General features: G+C 48.7%; 2 protein-coding genes across 2 annotated transcripts in view; both read right to left on the bottom strand.

Annotated features, from left to right (window-relative positions):
* Positions 1-22,153, bottom strand: part of LOC132216508 (leukocyte immunoglobulin-like receptor subfamily A member 5) — a 60,046-nt gene that overhangs the window by 24,941 nt on the left and 12,952 nt on the right. The gene's annotated exons all lie outside the window — the stretch shown is intronic.
* LOC132217249 (leukocyte immunoglobulin-like receptor subfamily B member 4) lies at positions 12,997-19,807 on the bottom strand. Its single transcript, XM_059667346.1, has 5 exons — positions 19,774-19,807; positions 19,616-19,651; positions 19,162-19,446; positions 16,345-16,644; positions 12,997-13,708 (listed from the first exon to the last, which is right to left on the bottom strand). Exons 1-5 carry the CDS (start codon positions 19,805-19,807, stop codon positions 13,581-13,583), a joined length of 783 nt encoding a protein of 260 aa, XP_059523329.1. The 3' UTR covers positions 12,997-13,580.

The raw sequence follows: 22,153 nt of genomic DNA, 5'->3' as shown, positions 1-22,153 counted from the left end.
CCTTGCCTTTTTAATTTCCATTATTTAGTGGTTAGAATGCAATTATTTAGTGTCAGTATTGGTACCACCCTGTGGTTTGATGTACATTCATTTCCTCAATGACTTATAGGTCTCAGCACCTTTTATTTAAAACTAGAGGCCCGGTGCACAAAATTTTGTGCACTCAGAGGGCGGGGGGGGGGGTTCCCTCAGCCTGGCCTGTGCCCAGTCACAGTCCAGGACTCCTTGGGGGATGTCTACCTGTAGACTTAGGCCCACTTCCTGGGGGATCAGGCCTAACCTAGCAGTCAGACATCCTTCTGGCAGCCAGGGAGCCCTCAGGGGATGTCCAACTAAAGGCTTAGGCCCCCAACGGATCAGGTCTACACCATTAGTTGGACATTCTTAGTGCTGCCAAGGAGGTGGGAGAGGCTCCTGCCACCACCACTGCGCTGGCCAGCCATGAGCCAGCTTCTGGCTGAGTGGCACTCCCCAATGGGTCTTCTGGGTCCCTCCCTGCCTTGCCTTTTTTTTTCTAAGACATTTCACTTTATTTAAAAGAAGCCAATATACAGGATATAAAGGGTATGATATTTACAACAGTACAGTAAACAGGTTGGTTTCCCGGTAGGATCAGTAGTCTTTCAGTAAGTATAAACCCCCCTTCCCCTTGATGCTGGACCCAGCTGGCAGACAAACAGCAACAGTGGGGTGGGATGGGACTGCAGGATAGAAAGTCTCCCTGAAGGGATTAAAAATCATGTAGATGCTAAAATGTCCATGAAGGGGTCTTGGGGGTGAGGGGTGCCTCTACCTCAATCCTTTGAGGGCTTGGCAGCAGGAATATTGAGGGAGTTGCCCCAAACTAACACACGGCCCACCCTGAGCCTGTAAATCTTCCACCCATGGAATATTCCCTTCCCAAGAGAATCATCCCTAATCCCTCAGCCAGGGACTGGAGGAGCAGCCCAGGCCGTGGGCACAGCCAGGACTGTGGACATTTCATGGCCTTTCCACTCCCACTCCAGCTGCCTAACAACTCTGCACTGCTCCCCTCGCCCACCTCTCCCGTCACCCCATCAGGACACCGTGCACAGGAGGGGACACTGGTTTTCCCATGCCCATTGGGAACTGGCTGTTTCTGTTTTCTGGAGTAAAAAGGTTCCTGTGGGCCAGGTAAGCTCTCTGCTTGGCAAGAAGTTCTGAAACAGAGCCACTGAGCACACCCACCTCCTCTGGGCATGGAGCAGCTTGGGCCCTCAGAGCTCATCTCTCCAGCAGAACTGAAGGGAAGACCGTGTATACCCTTCTGTCCCTCACCCTTCACATGCCCAGAACCATCAGTGTCACACTTCCCAATTCCTATCACTGTATTTCATTAGTTCCATACTGTTTTACTAATCCTGAATCTAAACAGATCAGTTCAAAAAGAGATCATTCTATTTTTAAAGTATTTAGTGATGTACCTGTGATCTTTGCATGGACGAACTAAGCACGTGACCCTTTCTTGTACATCAGAACCTGCACACACATGTAAAATGGGGACCCATTTTTGACAGATGTGAAACCACCGTTTATTTGTAATAAATAATTACACAATCTAAAAAAAAAAAAAAAAAAAAAAAAAGACCTGGCTTCCACCTGTTCTAGGTCCCTCCCTGCCTCGTCGCCGGGGATGCCATCAGGTCCCCTGGGGCCAGGCAGGACGCCTTCCACGTATTCTGGGTCCCTCCCTCCCTGCTGCTGGGCATGTGATCAGGTCCCCCGCAGGTTTCCATGTCCTGGGTCCCTCCCGGCCTTGGGGGATCACCGATCACCACCAGGGTTGGGGGCAGGGAGAGGCAGACACTGGCAGCCTATTCTCTGCCCCGCCCAGCTTCTCTGATCACCAGCTGGGGAGCGGGCCTTTGCCCGGGTTCTTTGATCCAGGGCCGAGGGCAGGGCAAAGGCGGCTCTAGGGGCCGCCTTAACCCTGCCACCTCACTCTTGCCTGCCGCCTGGGTTTCGGATAATGACCGCTCTTCAGTCCTTCCCCTTTCACCTCCCATCAGTGAGCCTACTTATGCAAATTAGCCGCCATCTTTGTTGGCGGTTAACTGCCATCTTGGTTGGCCGTTAATTTGCATATCGCCCTGATTAGCCAATGAGAAGCATATCAGAGGTACGGTTAATTACCATGTTTGTCATTATTAGATAGGACCTTTTTTGTTACTCCTCACCTGATGGTATTATTTGCAATGATTTTTAGAGAGGATGGAAGGGAGAAAAGGAAGGGGGGGGAGTGAGAGAGAGAGAGAGAGAGAGAGAGAGAGAGAGAGAGAGAAAGAGAGAAACATTGATGTCAGAGAGACATCACTTGGTTGCATCCCACATGAGGGTTGAAGAGCAAATCTGCAACCAAGACACATGCCCTTGACTGGGAAACAAACCTGTGACCCTTTGGTGGTTAGACTCATGCTCTAACCACTGAGAAACACCAGCCAAGGTCAGCTCATCACCTTTATATAATGTCACTGCACCTTTGCATGTCAATATCAGTTGCTTGATAAAAGTGTTTGCTTGCTTTTCTATTGCTCTCTGCCGCCACATTACAGATCTGCAATATTTCTTAAGTGATCTGAGTGTCAGTCTGTGGTCTCATTTTGCCATCGCAATTATCCTCTTCCTGTCTTGCTGGTGTCTATGAAGAACAGAAGTTCTTCGTGTTAGTGATTCCACTGTGTCCATTTTCCCCTAAGTTCATGTTCTTGTGTGCACTTGAAGAAAAGAATCTCTCTCACAAGTTAATAAGATAGTTTGGTAAAAGAAATAGTAATTGATTGACTTTTCATGTTTTGGCATTGCTTACTGCAAATGCTGTGAGGCAGGTAAGATGTTCACCGTGACCTCCAGACTCACCCACTGGTCCAGCGCCATGCAATGAAATGACCATGACCTCCCCACTGAACGATCCAGGTGCCTCCACACGAGGGGTCTGACCAGGAGTTTTCTTTCTGCTCCTTTGGATGAGGCGTCTCTACTTTGCAAATTCTCAACCCTCCACCATCTCCATCTGCATAGTATGGCTAGTTTCATTTCCTGCATATCTCATGCAAGAAAAATTCTCACCATCTTTGTGGGGCAGGTGTTGGTTTTGCTGAGACGTCAAGGGAGGAAGTGCCCTGCTCAAGTGTCCTTCAACCATTCAGGATGTGGTAGCGCCACAACTGATATTTAATGTGTCTGTGTGTGTTGCTGCCTTGGAACAGGACTCCCATGAATGTTGTTCTTCTCTGAGTCCTGATGAGTCTCCACAGTTGGAAGAGGAGAGTGACACCCGGCATCAAAGGTGCTCTAAAGGGGCAGAAATGAGTCCAATGATTCACACCCAGGACATGAAGAGATCCCGCTGCTCACAGAGATAGAAAATCAGACTTGGGACCTGCGTCCCGGGCCAGGAGGAGGTGCTGAGCTGCCCTGTGGGAGCAGATGCATCTTGCACAGCCCCCAGGCTCCTCCCTCCCCCACCCCTGGGCTCTCTGTCCTGAGGGCCCCTTGGTGCCCCCAGTCAACAAGGCAGGGAGGGAAGTCACCTTCACACACCCCAAGGGAGCAGTCACGTCCACCACCTTCCTGAGCTCTGAGCTCCACACCCTCACTCCCTTCTCCAGTTCACCCTCCACATCTGCCCTTGCCACTCCCTTTCAGAAGCTGTTTATGCGTAAAACCTTCCATGGTCCTCACTGTCTTCAGCGTGAATCCACACTCTTCCTTCTGAACTCAAGGCTGATCATGATCATCCTGATGTGACCCTCCCACCTCAGCTCTCACCTCTGCTTCCCTCAGACAGATGGGTATAGCTGCCCATGAACACACACTCATTCACACACTCACACACACATGCACATTCATACACACACTCACACATAAGCTTACACACACACATACACACTCACCAGCACACTTGGTTTTTCATATTTTCATTTCATAGGTTTAATGTGTAATAGTTACATCATCATTTAGCCTAAAACATTCACTTCTGCTTTGATTCACACATTGATTATTGCAAAGTCTGTTGCTTTCTTTCGAAAATGTAGGGAATACATTTTGGAATAAATGTATGTTGTTTTGGACTAAGAGGTTTGGAGAGCATGCAACTCTCTTCTGATGGGCTCAGGGGCCCCATGAGGAGGCATGAGGTGGTCCTAACCCGGGTTGTGTGTGTCGGGGAGGGGAGGAGGTTCACTGGGATGGGTTTGGTTGGAGGAGGCGTTGACCTCACTGGGACTGGAAAGTGTAGCTCAGCCTGATCGCCAGCAGCATGGACTACCTGGTGGAGATCCTGGATGTGGGTGGAGTCAGGGGTACCTGTGGACAGGCTTTGTGCAGGGGATGGTCGGTGACAGCTATATTTGGGGCGATGAGAATGAAACACCTGAGCCAACAGTGAGGGTCTGGAGGAGGCCAGAAGGAGGCTGATGTGGTCACACCAATGAGCTGACCTGGGTCTTCACTTGAGCTTGTCTGTGGGAAGAACTGGGTCACAGAAAGGAAAACCGGGAGCCAGAACAGTGGGATTGGTTCGGTGTGTGAGGGGGAGTGATGGGAGAATGGAGGGCTCCTCCTCTCGCCACCTTGGCTACCTGCAGGAGCCAATGGGGCTGTGCCAAGGTTGCTGAACCCAAGAGAAGCAGGAGGCCTGGGGGATGTTACAACACTGTCAGCTCACCCACAGAGGCAACCAGCACTGCCCTCCAGGCCTGGGTGTGTGCTGCTGCTTCTCCCTATCACTTCCTCTCTCTGACTTCCCTGTCTCTGTGAGAAGAGCTCCTGCTCTCCATCCCTCTCCATCAAACCTTCAGAGTCCTTTCTGCCTCCTCGCCGCCTCTTGTCCCCCAGACTGTACCTCTTTGTCTAATTCTGTTTATTCTGTCTCTATGCTTTGGGTAGAAGAGCGTGTTGGAGACAATTCCCAGGCTGTGATCTAAGACCGGAGGACACATTTATTGCGCATCTATTTTGAGCCAGTCTCTTCTCCTCTCCCTCTTTGCCTGTTAGGAAAAAATTGTGAAACCTCACCTCTGAGGGTTGTTATGAGGATTGGCAGAGACATGAAACGCCTCAATCTGGTGTCATTTTCTTTCATTTTTAACAAATTTTTTATTATTTTCAGAGAGGAAGGGAGAGATAAAAACTAATGATGAGAAAGAATCATTGATCAGGCACATACTGCAATCCCCACACTACAGATAGAGCCCACAACCCAGGCATGTACCTTGACCAGAAATTGAACAATCACCTCTGTGCTCATAGGTCAACACTCAACCACTGAGCCACGCCGGCTGAAAATCTGGTGTCATTTTCTGACCCGATGAAGGCGTGTGTATGAGAGACGTGTGGTGGGAAGGGCTGTTTGGAGGCCCCATGTGTGTCCCCCAAGCCTACAAGGCACTAAATTGGAAGCTGTAGCGCATCCTTGGTTGAATGGCAGATGAGCGCAGATGAAACAATGAAGGGATGGTGGCTCTCAGCCTGGATCCTAGACTCAGCCCAAGGCAGGAGTGAAGGTGGAAATTTAATGAGTGGGTTAGTCCCTAAGCACTAAAGCACTTAGGGCACCTCTGACCTGGTGGGAGTCCTGCTCCCATAAAACCCCACGGACACCAGTGGGGCAACCTCCAAGGTATAAGGGAGCTGTAGGGAACCATGCGTGTTTCACTTGCATTTATTTTTATTTTTTATTTTTTTTTTTTTTATTACTTAAAGTATTACAAAGGGTATTACATATGTATCCATTTTATCCCCCCGCCCTAGACAGTCCCCTAGCCTCCCCTATCACCCAGTGTCTTATGTCCATTGGTTATGCTTATATGCATGCATACAAGTCCTTTAGTTGATCTCTTACCCCCCTACCTCCTGCCCCCCAACCCTCCCCGGCCTTCCCGCTGCAGTTTGACAATCTGTTTGAGGCAGCTCTGCCTCTGTATCTATTATTGTTCAAAAGTTTATAATGGTCTCTATTGTCCATGAATGAGTGAGATCATGTGGTATTTTTCCTTTATTGACTGGCTTATTTCACTTAGCATAATGCTCTCCAGTTCCATCCATGACGTTGCAAATGGTAAGAGTTCCTTCCTTTTTACAGCAGCATAGTATTCCATCGTGTAGATGTACCACAGTTTTCTAATCCATTCATCTACTGATGGGCACTTAGGCTGTTTCCAGATCTTAGCTATGGTGAATTGTGCTGCTATGAACATAGGGGTGCATATATCCTTTCTGATTGGTGTTTCTGGTTTCTTGGGATATATTCCTAGAAGTGGGATCACAGGGTCAAATGGGAGTTCCATTTTCAGTTTTTTAAGGAAACTCCATACTGTCTTCCATAGTGGCTGCACCAGTCTGCATTCCCACCAGCAGTGCACAAGTGTTCCTTTTTCTCCCCAACCTCTCCAGCACTTGTCGTTTGTTGATTTGTTGATGATAGCCAGTCTGACAGGTGTGAGATGGTACCTCATTGCTGTTTTGATTTGCATCTCTCGGATGATTAGTGACTTTGAGCATGTTTTCATATGTCTCTTGGCTTTCTGAATGTCCTCTTTTGAAAGGTGTCTATTTAGGTCCTTTGCCCATTTTTTGATTGGATTGTTTATCTTCCTTTTGTTAAGTTGTATGAGTTCCCTATAAATTTTGGAGATTAGGCCCTTATCAGATATGTCATTGGCAAATATGTTTTCCCACACAGTGGGTTTTCTCGTTGTTTTGTTGATGGTTTCTTTTGCTGTGCAGAAGCTTTTTATTTTGATGTAGTCCCATTTGTTCATTTTTTCTTTAGTTTCAAGTGCCCTAGGAGCTGTATCAGTGAAGAAATTGCTTCGGCATATGTCTGAAATTTTCTTGCCTTTGGATTCTTCTAGAATTTTTATGGTATCCTGTCGTACATTTAAGTCCTTTATCCATTTTGAGTTTATTTTTGTGTATGGTGTAAGTTGGTGGTCTAGTTTCATTTTCTTGCATATATCTGTCCAATTTTCCCAACACCATTTATTGAAGAGACTATCTTGGCTCCATTGTATGTTCTTGCCTCCTTTGTCAAATATTAATTGAGCATATTGGTTCGGGCCGATTTCTGGGCTCTCTATTCTATTCCATTGATCTATATGCCTATTCTTGTGCCAGTACCAGGCAGTTTTGAGAACAGTGGCTTTGTAATACAACTTGATATCTGGTATTGAGATCCCACCTACTTTGTTCTTTTTCAGGATTGCTGCAGCTATTCGGGGTCTTCTTTTATTCCAGATGAATTTTTGGAATGTTCGTTCTAGATCTCTGAAGTATGCTGTTGGTATTTTAATGGGAAGTGCGTTGAATTTATAGATTGCTTTGGGTAGTATGGACATTTTAATGATGTTGATTCTACCAATCCATGAACACGGTATGTTCTTCCATCTGTTTATGTCTTCCTCTATGTCTTTTTTCAACGTCCTGTAGTTTTCTGAGTAGAGGTCTTTTACCTCTTTAGTTAAGTTTATTCCTAGGTAGCTTAATTTTTTTGGTGCAATGGTAAACGGGATTGTTTTTATAATCTCTCTTTCTGAAAGTTCACTATTGGTATATAGAAATGCCTCAGATTTCTTGGGGTTAATTTTGTATCCTGCTACATTGCCAAATTCATGTATTAAGGCTAGTAGCTTTTTGATGGAATCTCTAGGGTTTTGTATGTATAATATCATGTCGTCTGCAAATAAGGACAGTTTTACTTCCTCTTTTCCAATTTGGATGCCTTTTATTTCTTCTTCTTGCCGAATTGCAATGGCTAACACTTCCAGTACTATGTTGAACAGGAGTGGTGAGAGGGGGCATCCCTGTCTTGTTCCTGTTCTTAGGGGAAATGGTGTTAGTTTTTGTCCATTGAGTATGATGTTGGCTGTGGGCCTGTCATATATGGCTTTTATTATGTTGAGGTATGATCCTTCTACTCCCACCTTGCTGAGAGTTTTTATCAAAAATGGGTGTTGAATTTTGTCAAATGCTTTTTCTGCATCAATTGATATGACCATGTGGTTTTTTTCTTTCAATTTGTTTATGTGATGTATCACGTTTATTGATTTGCGGATATTGTACCATCCTTGCATCCCTGGGATAAATCCTACTTGGTCATGGTGTATGATCTTTCTGATGTACTGCTGGATCCGATTTGCTAAGATTTTGTTGAGGATTTTGGCATCTATGTTCATGAGGGATATTGGCCTGTAATTCTCTTTCATTGTGTTGTCTTTACCTGGTTTTGGTATTAGGGTGATGCTGGCTTCATAGAATGAGCTTGGAAGTGTTCCTTCCTCTTGAATTTTTTGTAGTAGTCTGAGGAGGATAGGTTTTAGTTCTTCCTTGAATGTTTGGTAAAACTCCCCTGTGAAGCCATCTGGTCCTGGGCTTTTGTTTGATGGAAGCTTTTTGATGACTGCTTCAATTTCTTCCATAGTTATTGGCCTGTTGAGATTTTTAGATTCTTCCTGATTGAGTTTTGGAATGTTGTATTTTTCTAGGAATTTGTCCATTTCCTCCAGGTTGTCTAGTTTGTTGGAGTAAAGCTGTCCATAGTATTTTTTAACAATCATTTGTATTTCTGTGGGGTCTGTTGTTATTTCGCCTCTATCGTTTCTGATTTTATTTATTTGGGTCCTCTCTCTCTGCTTCTTGGTGAGTCTGGCTAGAGGTTTATCAATCTTGTTTATCCTTTCAAAGAACCAGCTCTTGGTTTCATTGATTTTCTGTATTGTTTTTTTGGTCTCTATGTCATTTATTTCTGCTCTAATCTTTATTATCTCCTTCCTTCTGCTCACTCTGGGGTTTTCTTGTTGCTCTCTTTCTAATTCTTTGAGTTGTAGAGTTAGATGATTTACTACCATTTTTTCTTGTTTTCTGAGATAGGCCTGTAGAGCTATAAACTTCCCTCTCAGGACTGCTTTCAATGTGTCCCATAGGTTTTGGATTGTTGTGTTTTCATTGTCATTAGTTTCCAGGATGTTTTTAATTTCTTCTTTGATCTCATTGGTAACCCAATCAATATTTAATAGCATGCTATTCAGCTTCCAGGTGTTTGAGTATTTTGGGTTGTTTTTATTGTAGTTTATTTCTAATATTATGCCATCGTGGTCTGCGAAGACGCTTTTTATGATTTCAATCTTCTTGAATTTGGGGATACTTTGCTTGTGACCCAGTATGTGGTCTATTTTTGAATATGTCCCATGAGCACCTGAGAAGAACGTATATTCTCTGGCTTTGGGGTGAAGTGTTCTGAAGATGTCTATTAAGTCCATCTGATCTAGTGAATCATTTAGGATTGCTATATCTTTGCTGGTTGTTTGTCTATAGGACTTATCCAGTGCTGTCAATGGTGTATTAAAGTCCCCTACTATGATTGTATTGTTGTCGATCTCTCCTTTGATATTTTCCAGGAGTTTTTTTATGAATTTGGGTGCTCCTACATTGGGTGCATATATGTTTACCAGGGTTATATCTTCTTGTTGTATTGATCCCTTTAGTATTATGAAGTGGCCTTCCTTATCTCTTGTTAAGGCCTTCACTTTGAGGTCTATTTTGTCCGATATAAGTATTGCTACCCCAGCTTTCTTTTCCTTTCCATTTGCCTGAAAGATATTTTTCCATCCTTTCACTTTCAGTCTGTGTGAGTCCCTTCTAATGAGGTGGGTTTCTTGTAGACAGCAGATGTATGGGTCATGTTTTTTTATCCATTCAGCCACTCGATGTCTTTTAGTTGGAGCATTTAGTCCGTTTACGTTTAAAGTTATTATTGAAAGGTACTTGTTTGTAGCCATTTCTTTTTTTGTGTGTGGCTGTTTTCTTTCTGAACTTTTTATTTCTTATTTTTATATCAGTCCCTTTAGCATTCCTTGCAATGCTGGCTTGGTGGTGACAAACTCCCTTAGCCTTTTTTTGTCTGTGAAGCTTCTTATTTCCCCTTCAAGTTTGAATGATAGCCTTGCTGGATAGAGTATTCTTGGATTCAGTCCTTTGCTTTGCATCACTTTGTAAATTTCAGTCCATTCTTTTCTTGCCTGATGTGTTTCTGTTGAGAAGTCATTTGACAATCTAATGGGAGATCCCTTGTATGTAACTTTCCGTCTCTCTCTTGCAGCCTGTAAGATTCTCTCTTTGTCCTGAACATTTGCCATGGTGATTATGATGTGTCTTGGGGTTGGTCTTTTCGGGTTCACCTTGTTTGGGACTCTCTGGGCTTGTGTGACTTTTTTCTTCCCCACCTCAGGAAAGTTTTCTGATATTATTTCTTCGAGTAGGTTTTCTAATCCTTGTTCATCCTTTTGTTGTTCTGGTACTCCTATTATTCGTATGTTGTTTCGTTTCATGTTGTCCCAAAGCTCCCTTAGGCTCTCCTCCTGTCTTTTAATTTTTTTCTCCAATTGCAGTACATTTTGGGTGTGTTTTGCTTCCTTGTCTTCTAATTCACTTATTCGGTCCTCTGCTTCTCCTAGTCTACTGTTGATACTTTCAATGGAGTTTTTCATTGCAGCTATATCACTCTTCATTTCCTCTTGGGTCTTACTTAGGTTGTTGATTTTTTCATCTGTTTCTTCTAGCTTCTTCCATATGTTATCGATTTTTTCATCTGTTTCTTCTAGCTTCTTCCATATGTTATCGATTTTTTCATCTGTTTCTTCTTGCTTCTTGAAGAGGTTGTCGATTTTTTCCTCCATCCGGTTTATGCACTCTAGGATCCTTATTCTGAATTCTTTATCTGTCATGTTGCATGCCTCTGTATTACTTAGCTGCTTTTCTGGAGAGTCCTCCTTCTCTTTCCTTTGGGGGTTTCTTTGTCTACCCATGTTTGATCTCAATGACATATCTAGACGTTGAGTTGTTCAGTGGTTGCTCCCTTGGTGGCAGTGACTCCTTGGTCTGTGGTTGCTCTTCGGGCGGTTGCGGTAGCAGCTGCTCTTCAGTTGTCAGCAGCTCCTCTGGTGGGTGCTGTTCACAGCTGTGGTGGCTCTTCTGGCTGGTGGGGCGAGGTTTCACGTACAGCTGCTGTTCCTCAGCAGAGGATGTGGTGCTCAGGAGGTTGCTGTTGCTTGGATCTGCTGCGTTGATTTAAAGGCACAAAATACAACACAACAAGGCACCACGTACCAGGCACTATACACAAATATATTTACGATATTAATAACCCCAAGTAAAGGTGACCACCTGAATTAAGAGAATTAGGGGATAAGGAAGAAGGAAGAGAAAAAGATAAAAGAGAGAAAGGAAAAGAAAAGTAGGGACCAAAAAAAGGGAGTGCAAAAATGAAATTGGGAAAAAGGAAGGGGGAAAATAAAAGCGAGAAAAGAAAAGAAAAGAAAAAAAAAAGAGCAAAAAGAGAGAATGAAGTGGAAGAGGGGAAGAGACTTTTTATATGAGGAGAATACTCCTATAGAACAGCCATTAATCCCAACAAATTCCAGCAACAGCTCCCTGGATATGAATACAAACTAGAAACAACCAATAATATAACGATGAAAATAGAATGGTGAACACTAATCCCAAAATAAAATAAAGAAAAAATAAAATGGCACTTTAAAAAATGGTAAAATGGTAGCAGTAATAATACTGGTTAAAAATAAGAAGGTAGTAATTAAAAGGGTAAAATCAGGTGATGGAAAAAGAAGAAAAAAAAAAAAAGAACAGAAAAAAAAAATAAAAAAAAAATTGGTTTCTTAGTTAAAAAGTGAAAAAAGAAAAAAAAATTGCAGTAGTGAATGTCCTTCGTTTCTTCTATTCTTCAGTGTGGCTCGCCTTAGACCTTCCAGGTATTCAGGAGAGTGTTGAGATTCCCTGCGATATACTGTTCCTCTGTGTTGTAAACCACAGTCCTTATTTTAAAGCATGCCGCATTTATTTTCCAGACTGCCTTATTTTGTGTTTAGCAAAGAGTCAGTTTGTGGGTCAGCCTCTGGGTGGCAGTGTTCTGGGGTTGGCCTCTGAGGCTATAGGGCCTCTCTGTCGAGTGGAAGTTCACTGCCCAGAGCTGACTGCGTAGTAGATAGTTACCGGCGCTATGTTGTTGCTGGGATTGAAAATCCCCCTATAGGCCAGACCCTGTTAACTCCCAGGGACTGATCAGGTTATCTTAATCCTTGATCTCGTTCAGGGTGGAATCTGGGTGTGGCTGTGCTCCTTGCCTGGGGGCTGGGGGGAGGAGACTCACCCTCAGGAGCGGGTGGCTGCCCCAGTCCTGGCCTCAGGGGTGTCTCAGCACTCAATTCACTACCACCTCTCCCGGCTCCCCCTCTTTCCCCAGTCTCTCCCCAGATTCCACTCCTCAGCACACTCTCCCTCTCTTCAGCACAGGTGAGTGTCTGTATCCGAAATGTCCCATGAACAGGATTCAGTGTAAACAAACAAACAAATGCCGGCCGCGGAAACGGGGAAGGCTTGGTTTCTGTAAGCTTCTTCTCTTACCGGGACTGCATGGTCAGGTCAGCTCTTCAGGCTGCCCCCTTTAGGCTCAGTCCTCCGTGATCACAGAACCCAGCTCTCAATTTCCCTGGTGGCTCCAAGAATCCCGCAGTTCTCCTTTCCCCCGTCAGGGGCTGTGCCTGTCCCAAAGGACGCGGCTGTCTGCCACGCGGTCTCCCTCCGACTCTCTGGGTTCAGAGGTCTGGCAAACTTTCCTGCCCAAATCCCTGGTTTTTTTTTACCTTACCAGGGGAGTTCTGCTCTTCCCGGCTGCAAACCCTCTCACCAGCTGAGCAATTTCGCCAATTCGGTGTGAGTGTTACTAGCTTCAGCTTACATTTGCTCCGGGACACGACCTGGGACACGTCTGCCTATATCGCCGCCATCTTGGTTCTCCACATTTATTTTTATTGAAGCAACATTCACATAACATGCAATTAAAATATGAAATTCACTAGAATGCAGTAAATACACAATGTCTCAATGACAGCGTCTATCTTGTTTCAAGAAGATTTTAAACTCCCTCGGCCCCACCCAAAAAAAAGAAGTAAAAAATAAAAACAACACACCAAACAGTTCGTCTCCCATCTGTCCTCCTGCTCAACCCCTGACAAACCAATCTGATTTCTGTTTCTATGGGTTTCCTTCTCCTGGACATTTCGCATAAAGGGAATCACACAAAAGCTGATTCCATTTTGTGTCCGGTTTCTGTCCCTGAGCTGCATTATTATGAGGTTTTCCCACTATGGACCAGGTACCTGTCCTTTGTCCTTTATGGTTTAAACTAATCCCAGGGTTGTGAAGATACCTCATTTTGTTGGGATGGATGTGACCCAGCATGAAGAAGTGTATAGATGTGAATCCAAACCAGCCATGTGGGACGGACCCTAATGTCACAGGGTGAGAACAGAGGGCAGTGGAGGAGAGTCAGCGAGGTCAGGGAGGGAGGGACAGCAACCCAGGTGGATAGAGGAGGACATGGCCCATGTTCTCCTGCAACCAGACCTCACCTACCACATCAACTCCCCTGGACATTCTCAACAGGCAGTTTCCCCAACAATGGTCCCAACTTTCCTTAAGCACCTCCTGGGATCTTCAGATGGGCTCCAAGGCTCCCCACTCTGAACGGTGCATTGTTCCCTCTGTGTTCACAAACTGGCTGCATCGAGGGTCCTTATCAGGTTGTTTCGAGCCTCAAATAGCAGCACCCCGAGCACCAACAGGACCAAGCCAGCCACAACAATCCGGATAAGATTCTCCACTCTGTAGTCTTGGGGATGGAAAAATAAGAATTGTGGGTAAAGACGTGTCAGAGGTCAGGGCAGACCCAAATCTCCAGGATTTTGATGTTTATCCTGGGCTCCCACCTCCCCTTGACATCAGCATCCCTCTGATGTCTGAACTCAGCACCTGCTCTGAGGCACCTTGATCAGAGTTAGCTGTGCCCAAGAACTGAGGATGAGTAAGAAATGGTCTCAATTCAGAAATAACTAAGAGCTGTGTGTTCTGTGTTCAGTCTGAGGATCACAGCTCCATGAGCTTATTCCCCTACAGCTGAGAGATCCCACGTGTTCCACAGCTGGGGACCCAGGTTTCATGGAGGAAGGGTTGGTGTCGGGGCTCCTGAATCTTAGGAGCATGAAGGGGTGAAAGTCTGGGTTGGATCTCCTTCACCCCACCCTGCCCAGGCCCCTCCTCTTATGGGTCTGATATGTCCATTGTCACCTGAAGATGTTCATCTATTGAATCTTTTATTAGCTCACCTTATTTTACAATAACAAATACCTACAGTGGTGGGGATATATTTTCCAGATGAAAAATATGGATATATGGGTGCTGATCATGTGATCATTTTATTTCAAAAGACAACAAAGCTCAAGATCAAAGAAGTCCTCAGTTCTGGTTCAAATTTAAGTCACAGAGAAAATCCCCCCGATTTCAATATTTACTGACACCAAAAGTAGGAAATTATGTCAATCTGCTACACCATCTATATATATAAAAGCCTAAGCAAACTGATACAACCCAATGACCAGAACAACTGGTCGACCAGTCATTATGATGTTCATTGACCACCAGGGGGCAGATGCTCAACTCAGGATCTGCCCCCTTGTGGTCTATGCGGTTCCACAGGGGGAGCGCTGCTCAGCCAGAACCTGGGCTCAAGGCTGGTGATGGCAGCTGCGGTAGCTGGAGCCTCTCCAACCCTGCAGCAGTGCTACTGAGCAGCTGTGGCAGGTGCAGCAGCTAGGATGAACATGGTGTGGCACCCGACACACGCTCAGCCTCCTCCCTGGCCACATGCCACTTGGTACACTGCTATATCCCCTGCGGGGTCCTGGATTGCAAGAGAGCATAGGCCAGGCTGAGGAACCCTCCTTCCCCCTGTTCCCCCTCTGTGCCCGAATCCAGGATCGGGGCCTCTAGTTTTCATATAAAACCCAAGATATAAACAGAAATTATGGACCTCTCCTCATTATAGTGATCATGCAATAATTCTAAATCGCAGCTCCCACAATTCAGAAATGCACATGGATGATCAGTGTCACTCAGGTGGGTTAATATCCAAATGGGTGACACCAAGAAGCCTTTGTAATGTGTGTCATGTGGTTGGTTATAAGTCAGAGAAAAGATAATTATGGGGGATGTGTATCTGTTAGAAAGAAAAGCATTCCTAGTAAACCCTAATGAAGCAGAAGAACAGATTGGAACAAAGAGGCCAATAGTGACTTTGATATAAAATGTAGAATTCTTAATGGGCTTGCCTTGACATAACTTTGGGTATGAATTAAGCTGATTTCCAGAGGGGAAACTCTGGAAAATTTTAATTCCTCATTTCATTGTATTAGATGTGGAGTGAGAAAAATAGGTATGCCATTGGGAATAAAGAAGTGACATTTCCTTGGCCTGGTGGGGATTATAATTTTATCAGCATGTTGGAGGGATCAACTGAAAAAGGGTCCACAGGGAGAGTCTTTGGGAGGCTAACAGGTCATGAGATAAATATACCCAAACCAAGAGCTTTCCTATGTGCACTTACTACCATTTAGAACATGTACAGGAATCACACCGCTTACTCACAAATTACAGTGTTAGTTGTGCAATTCTCTAAGTGGGCTGTGCATTTACTCAATTTTACAAATAGCTGTCACGTGCTTCTAAGGTTCATGCATAAAGCTCATTTGCAAATGTGCGTGATAAGAAGACTTTATATAAACAAGAAGTTATTCTCCATAAAAAAAGTATGAATTTAATCTACTCCCATTGAAAAGAGGAATAGGATATTTATATTTCTATCTGGACTCCATATAATATAAGTTAAATCGTGAGCTTATAGACTGGAATATTGCCTGAAAGTTCTCTTTAAAAAAGCCACAATAGACCCGTGTGCACAGAAACACTGAGCAGAGGTGAATGCACAGAGTCTGGGCAGCAGGTCCCAGGTCCCATGAGGCCTGCAGGGTTCCTCCTTGGTCTCAGATAAGCACTGAGGGCCTGGAGGCCTCCAGGTGAGCACAGTGGGGCAAGCAGTGTGGTGCCCACAGGCAGATGCTTCCCTATATGGGAGTGTCCAGTGGGGGCTGGGACTACAGGGACCCAGATTCTGAGATGAAGACATCAGGAGGTGAGTGGTGGGGGGGGGGCAGGTGGAGTGTCTGTGTTCTCTGCTCAGTCTAATCACATTCCTGCTCATTTCACTCACATCTCACTCGCCCTCCCTACCCTTCATCTCTGCTGAGGTTCAGAAATGGGTTCAGGAGTGAGAGGTCCCGTCTGTCTCTGCTCTCTCATGGGCTGGACTCTGCTCTGTGGAACTTCCTCCACCTCCCTGTTTATTACTGTCACCCACACTCCTAGGAACAGGGCCCTGAGCTGACTGAGCACAGAAAGGACAGGGTCAGGACTCCTCACCTGAGACCAGCAGCTCCAGGGGGTCACTGGGCTGTGACAGCAGGTAGGGGGAGGTGCTGTTTGAGCCATAGCACCTGTAGGTCCCCTGGTGGCCTGAGCTCACAGAACTGAGGGTGAAGTTGGCCTGAGAGGGTGCAGACGTGTTCTGCAGACGAAGGTGCTGGGGAGGGTCCAGTGACCCCTCCCGGTGGAGGTGGAAGGTGTCCAACCAGATCTCAGACCCACACTGCAGGGTCACGGTCGCTCCCCTGGGCACTGAGGGTCCCGGCTGGGCTGAGAGGGAGGGTTTCCTGTACATTCCTGGGGAGAGGAAGGTGTGATGGGTAGAGAGCCACCCCCCCCTCACGCCCCTGACCCTGAGCTGAGGGACCTTGTTCTTCTCCAGAGACTCTGTCTGTGACCCCTCCCAGCTCCTCTCTGCCCTCTTGGTGAGGAAACTGGCCTTGTTGCTGGAGTCCTGTGGGATTCTCATATCCCAGGGCTCAGAGCCCCTCTCTTCATACAGAACGTAGGCACTAGCCTGCAGAGACCCCTGACACCAGTTGCTCAAGGGGCTCCCCTTGGTGATGATGGGGCCTGAGTCAGCCTAGATGGAGAGTTTGGCGATGATTCCAGGAAAGAAATCAGACCTGAAAGACCTGACAGCCTGTCTCTCCCTAATGACGTCATGAATGAGCCAGTGATCCCATTTCATGAGTACCTACTGTGTGTGAGGCTCCTGCTGGGGTCTGTCACTCATCTCCTCTCACCTCATGCACCAGGGATGCTGACCCCCACCACCCACTTCAAAGAGGCTCAGAGAGGTTAATCACCTGCCCCAAGTTGCCCGTCCTGGACGGGGCAGGGCTGGGACTAGAACCCAGGACTGTGGGTTCCCTGTGCTGTCCTCACGCTGCCCCCCAGGGAGACACCAGCTTCGTGCTCTGGGCTCCTCCTTTGCAGGGGCCTGTCCACGTATCATCTGGAGCTGAGGGTCCTTCTTCAGTACCTGCCCCCAGCACAGCAGGGACAGGAGGAAAAGGGTGTGGCATGGACTCTGAGTCCTCCCGGGTCCATCCCCACCCTGCAGGCCCTGAAGCCCCTTAGGAAGGCCGGGCTGGGATGGGGCTCTGGCCCGCTGAGCTCTGTGAGGCCCTTATGTCACCTCATCTCCCAGCAGCCTGTGAGCAGGATGGGACCAGGGATGAGCAGACAGGAACCCGACACTCAGAAGAGAGAAGGGACCACCCAGCCCCACAGCAGGAGCAGCAGAGCCAGGAGCTGAGCCAGGGCTGACCCACCCTGTTCCCTCCTCTGAGCTGAGCCTGATCTGAGGGGGAGGACTGGGTGCCCGGACCCTTGTCCTGCCTGTCCCTCCCTGTACAGTGTCACCGTCACTGAGACAGAGGGGACAGGCCCCATAACATCACGTCCTAAGGGGTTCTTGGGAGGCACCTCTCCCAGGAGGTCAGGGCCAGAACTGACAGGAAATCTAAGCTCTTGACAAGGATTCTCTCCATTTACAGTTGGAGACACTGAGGCCCAGACAGGGGAAGGGCGTGTCCAAGTGAGAGACTTCAGAGGTTCCAGAACAGTCTCATGACTCAGCCCTTGTTCCCTACAGGGAGGCACCCACCACCTCCCCACAGAGACTCCCAATTCCCCTCTGTGGGCCCCACTCCCTGGGTCAGGGGAAGGGAAGGAGGGACCATTGCTCAGAGCTTTCTGGGATCAAGATGAAAGGCAAGGGGCAGGGTCTGCCTTCTCCCCACTTAAACCTGACTCCCCCTCCCCCAGCCTTAGCTCCAAAAACTCCCTCAGCCATGACCTCCCCACCTGCCACCTGCCTCACTTCCCTCTCTAAGGCCTGACTCCATGTGGGGGGCGGGGGGAGAGGTGAATCCAGGGAGACCCTGGAGGCCTGTGCTTCCCCTGAGATCTCTCCCTGACTCCCAGTCCCCCTGGGAAACAAGCCTGTCCTTAGGTCTATGGGAGGTCATTAGATCTTCTGAGAGACTCAGACATCCTGGGGTGTTCTGTCTCCACCTGAGCAAAGAGGACACTATGTGTGCAGAGCTGGGGTCCCAGAGGGTCCTGGGAAGGAGAACAGGAGAGGTGAGAGGCTGGGGCTGACCCTGGAGTTCCCACTTCACTTGGACTTCTGCATCTGCCTGGGGTTCCCACACTAAGACCCTCCCACTGTCCACCTGAGACACATTCTGGCAACAGAGGAGGGAGAGAGGTGAACAGGAGTAAGGCTGTGTGTAAGGGACAAATACTTTCTAAGAGACCATCTCTACAGCCACTTCACTCCCCTTTCATCCCATGATTGTTCTGAGGACTGGACCCTGAGCTGACAAGCAGAGAGACAGGGTGAGGGGCTGCTCACCTGAGACCAGGAGCTCCACGGCATCGCTGGGGTTTGACCACACCTGAGGGTTGTTCCTGTAGCAGCCATAGCATCTGAACGTCCCCCTGTGGCTGGGGGTCACAGGGCCCACAGGGAACAGGGCCTGGAACTGCCCACTGGGTTGTGGCTGTGAATCCAGGGCCCAAGAGAGCTTGTGATCTCCTTCCTTAGTCAGAATGAATGTGTCAAATCCCTGCCCTGATCCACACTGAAGGGTCACGTTCCCTCCTGAAGTCACGACAGGGCTGGGCAGGGCTGAGAGGCTGGGTTGTCTGTAGGATCCTAGGAGAGGAGGAGGCAGCGTGTTAAATGGGGCTCACATCTCCCTCATGTCCCCCAGGGCTGGGCTGTGAGAGGGAGACACCGTGAGGGCAGACCCCCTTCCTGAGTGCAGGGCCTGAGGCTGGGACCCCTGAGTGTCCTCTCACCTGTCACCAGCAGCTCCAGGAAGTCACTGTGCCCTGACCAGCCAGTGGAACTGAGATAGTAACAGTGATATATCCCTGCATCATGCTCTGTCATGTGTGTGATAAAGACCTTGGCCTTGTCCCCAGGCTCCTGTGGCTTCTGTCGTTTCCATGGTGCTGGGCTTCCCTCTTTGTAAATTAGGTACTCCTTAGCCTTTCGTGTTCCCTGACACCAGATGGTTATGGGGTTCCCCCTGAGGATCACAGGACCTGGCTCAGCCCAGATGATGGGCTTGGGGAGGGGCCCTGGAAAGAATCAGAGGCTGAGTCACAGGACATTTTCACCCCTGGTCCCCAGCTCTCAGTCCCAGATGCCCCCCATCAGTCAGACAGATCTGCACCGCTTCCCCTATTGCCTGTGGGGTGGCCCATGTCCCCAGGGAAGAGTGGGAGCTGGGACACCTGGGAGACTCACCTGCCTGCACTGGGGTCCTGAGGCCCACACTCAGCCCTGGAAGAGAGTCCCTGTGAGAGATTTGCCCTGAACCCTGAGCAGCACCCTCCTCCCCATGAGCCTCCTGTGTCCTGGGGTCCTGACAGACTAGGGCTCCCCTCCCCCTCCTCCCTTCTCACTGAGGCAGAGCAGAGCCTTGAGGGTGGGGCTCATGGCATCTTCTCCCTGTGGCCTCAGATGGAGGGGCCAGCTGGGTGGACAGACAGATACAAAGGTGGTGGTCACTTGCATGCTGGCCCTGCCTGTCACGGGGTTGTCACGCCAGCCGCCTATGTCACCAGTGGTGTAATATGCTCACTGGTACAGTCCTGCGTGGGGTGAGGTCTGAGCTTCAGTGAGGAAACCGGCCTTATTGTTGGAGTCCTGTGGTATCCTCATATGCAGGGCTCAGAGCCCCTCTGTTTATACAGAAGGTAAACATTAGCCTGCAGAGACCCCGGACACCAGATGGTCACGGGGCTCCCCTTCGTGATGATGGGGCCTGGGTCAGCCCAGATGGAGGGTTTGGGGATGACTCCAGGAAAGGAATCAGACATGAAAGACCTGGCAGCCTATCTCCCCCTTACAATGTCATGAATGAGCCAGTGATGCCATTTTATGAGAACCTACTGTGTGCGAGGCAAGTGCTGGGGTCTCACTCATCTCCTCTCACCTCAACAGCAGTCATGCGCCAGGGATGCTGACGCCACCACCCACTTCACTGAGGCTCAGAGAGGTTAATCACCTGCCCCAGGTCACCCAGCCTGTACTGGGCAGGACCTGGACTGGAACCTAGGACTGTGGGTTCCATGTGCTGTCCACACGCTGCCCCCCAGGGGGACACCAGCTTCCTGCTCTGGGATAATCCTCTAAAGGCGCCTGTCCACGTCTCCCCTGGAGCTGAGGGTCCTTCCTCAGTACCTGCCCCCTGTACAGCAAGGGCAGGGAGGGGCAGGGTGTGGTGTGGACTGAGTCTCTCCCGGGTCCATCCCCACCCACAGGGCCCAAATGCCCCTTGGGAAGGTGGAGCTGGACTGGGGGCTCTGCCTTCCTGAGCTCTGTGAGGCCCTTATGTCACCTCATCTCCCAGCAGCCTGTGAGCAGGATGGGACCAGGCATGAGCAGACAGGAACCCGACACTCAGAGGAGAGAAGGGGCCGCCCAGCCCCACAGCAGGAGCAGCAGAGCCTGGAACTGAACCAGGGCTGATCCACCCTGTTCCCTCCTCTGAGCTGAGCCTGATCTGAGGGGGAGGACTGGGTGCCCGGACCCTTGTCCTGCCTGTCCCTCCCTGTACAGTGTCACCATCACTGAGACAGAGGGGACAGGCCCCATAACATCACATCCTGGGGACTTACCTGTGAGGCCCCTCTCCCAGGAGATCAGGACCAGAACTGACAAGAAATCTAAGCTCTGAACAAGGATTCTCTCCTTTTAAACTTAGAGACACTGAGGCCCAGACAGGGGAAGGGGTGTCCAAGTCAGCAAATCCAGAGGGGCTTGAATCCCGTAACCCCCCCCCATGGTTAAGTCCCTGTCCCCATGGAGGAACCTACCACCTCCCCACAGACTCTCACTTACCCCTCTGTTGGCCCGACTTAGAGCCTCCTGGGGATAAGGATGCCAGGGGAGTAGTGGGGCTGCCTTTTCCCACTAGAGCTCAGCACCCCCTCGCCAACCTGCGCCCCCACATCTCCCTCTGCCATGACCACCCCACCCATCACCTGCCTCAGACCCTGGGACTCCCAGAACCCCTGGGATACAAGCCCGTCCTTGAGGATCTGGGTCACTCAATCCCCTGACAGACTCTCAGGACTTGCTCCCTCTGAGCAGAGCTCCCCAGGACTCACCAGCTGTGGAGGTGGGCCCTTTGGGCGGGGGACTGGGGCCTCCAGAGGGTCCTGGAAATGAGGATAGAAAGGGGTGAGGTTGGGCTCACTCTGGAGTCTCCAAATCACTCCATTGCTTCTACTACATCTGCTCTGTGATCCCCGAAGACACTCCCCCCGCCCACTTAACAACTTCCCAACCCAGTTCATGGGGAGAGCTGAGCCTGAGCTCTCATCAAAAGTGAGAGCATCTCTGAGGGCAGATCTCTGCTGGGTGACCAACACTCAGACCCCTCACTCTTCTCCTACCTCAGAAGTCTCCTGGGGGCAGGACCCTGAGCTGCCTGTGCTCAGAGAGGATGGGATCAGGGGCCGCTCACCTGAGACCAGTAGATGCAGGGGGTCACTAGGGTCAGACAACTCCTGGGGATGCTTCTCAAAATAGCCATAGCATCTGAACGTCCACCTGTGGCTGCGGGTCACAGGACCCACACGGAACAGGGCCTGGGACCACCCAGTGGGCTGTGGCTGTGAGTCCAGGGTCCAGGAGAGCCTGTGATCTCCTTCCTTAGTCAGAAGGAACCTGTCAAATTCCTGTCTTGAGCCACACTGGAGTGTCACGTACCCTCCTGAGGTCACAACACGGCTGGGCAAGGCTGAGAGGCTGGGTTTTCTGTAGAATCCTAGGGGT

Source organism: Myotis daubentonii, chromosome 15, assembly GCF_963259705.1.
Source record: "Myotis daubentonii chromosome 15, mMyoDau2.1, whole genome shotgun sequence".
NCBI classification, from domain to species: Eukaryota; Metazoa; Chordata; class Mammalia; order Chiroptera; family Vespertilionidae; genus Myotis; species Myotis daubentonii.
The sequence above is the reverse complement of the archived record's forward strand: the minus strand, read 5'-3'. Positions and strand labels throughout refer to the sequence as shown.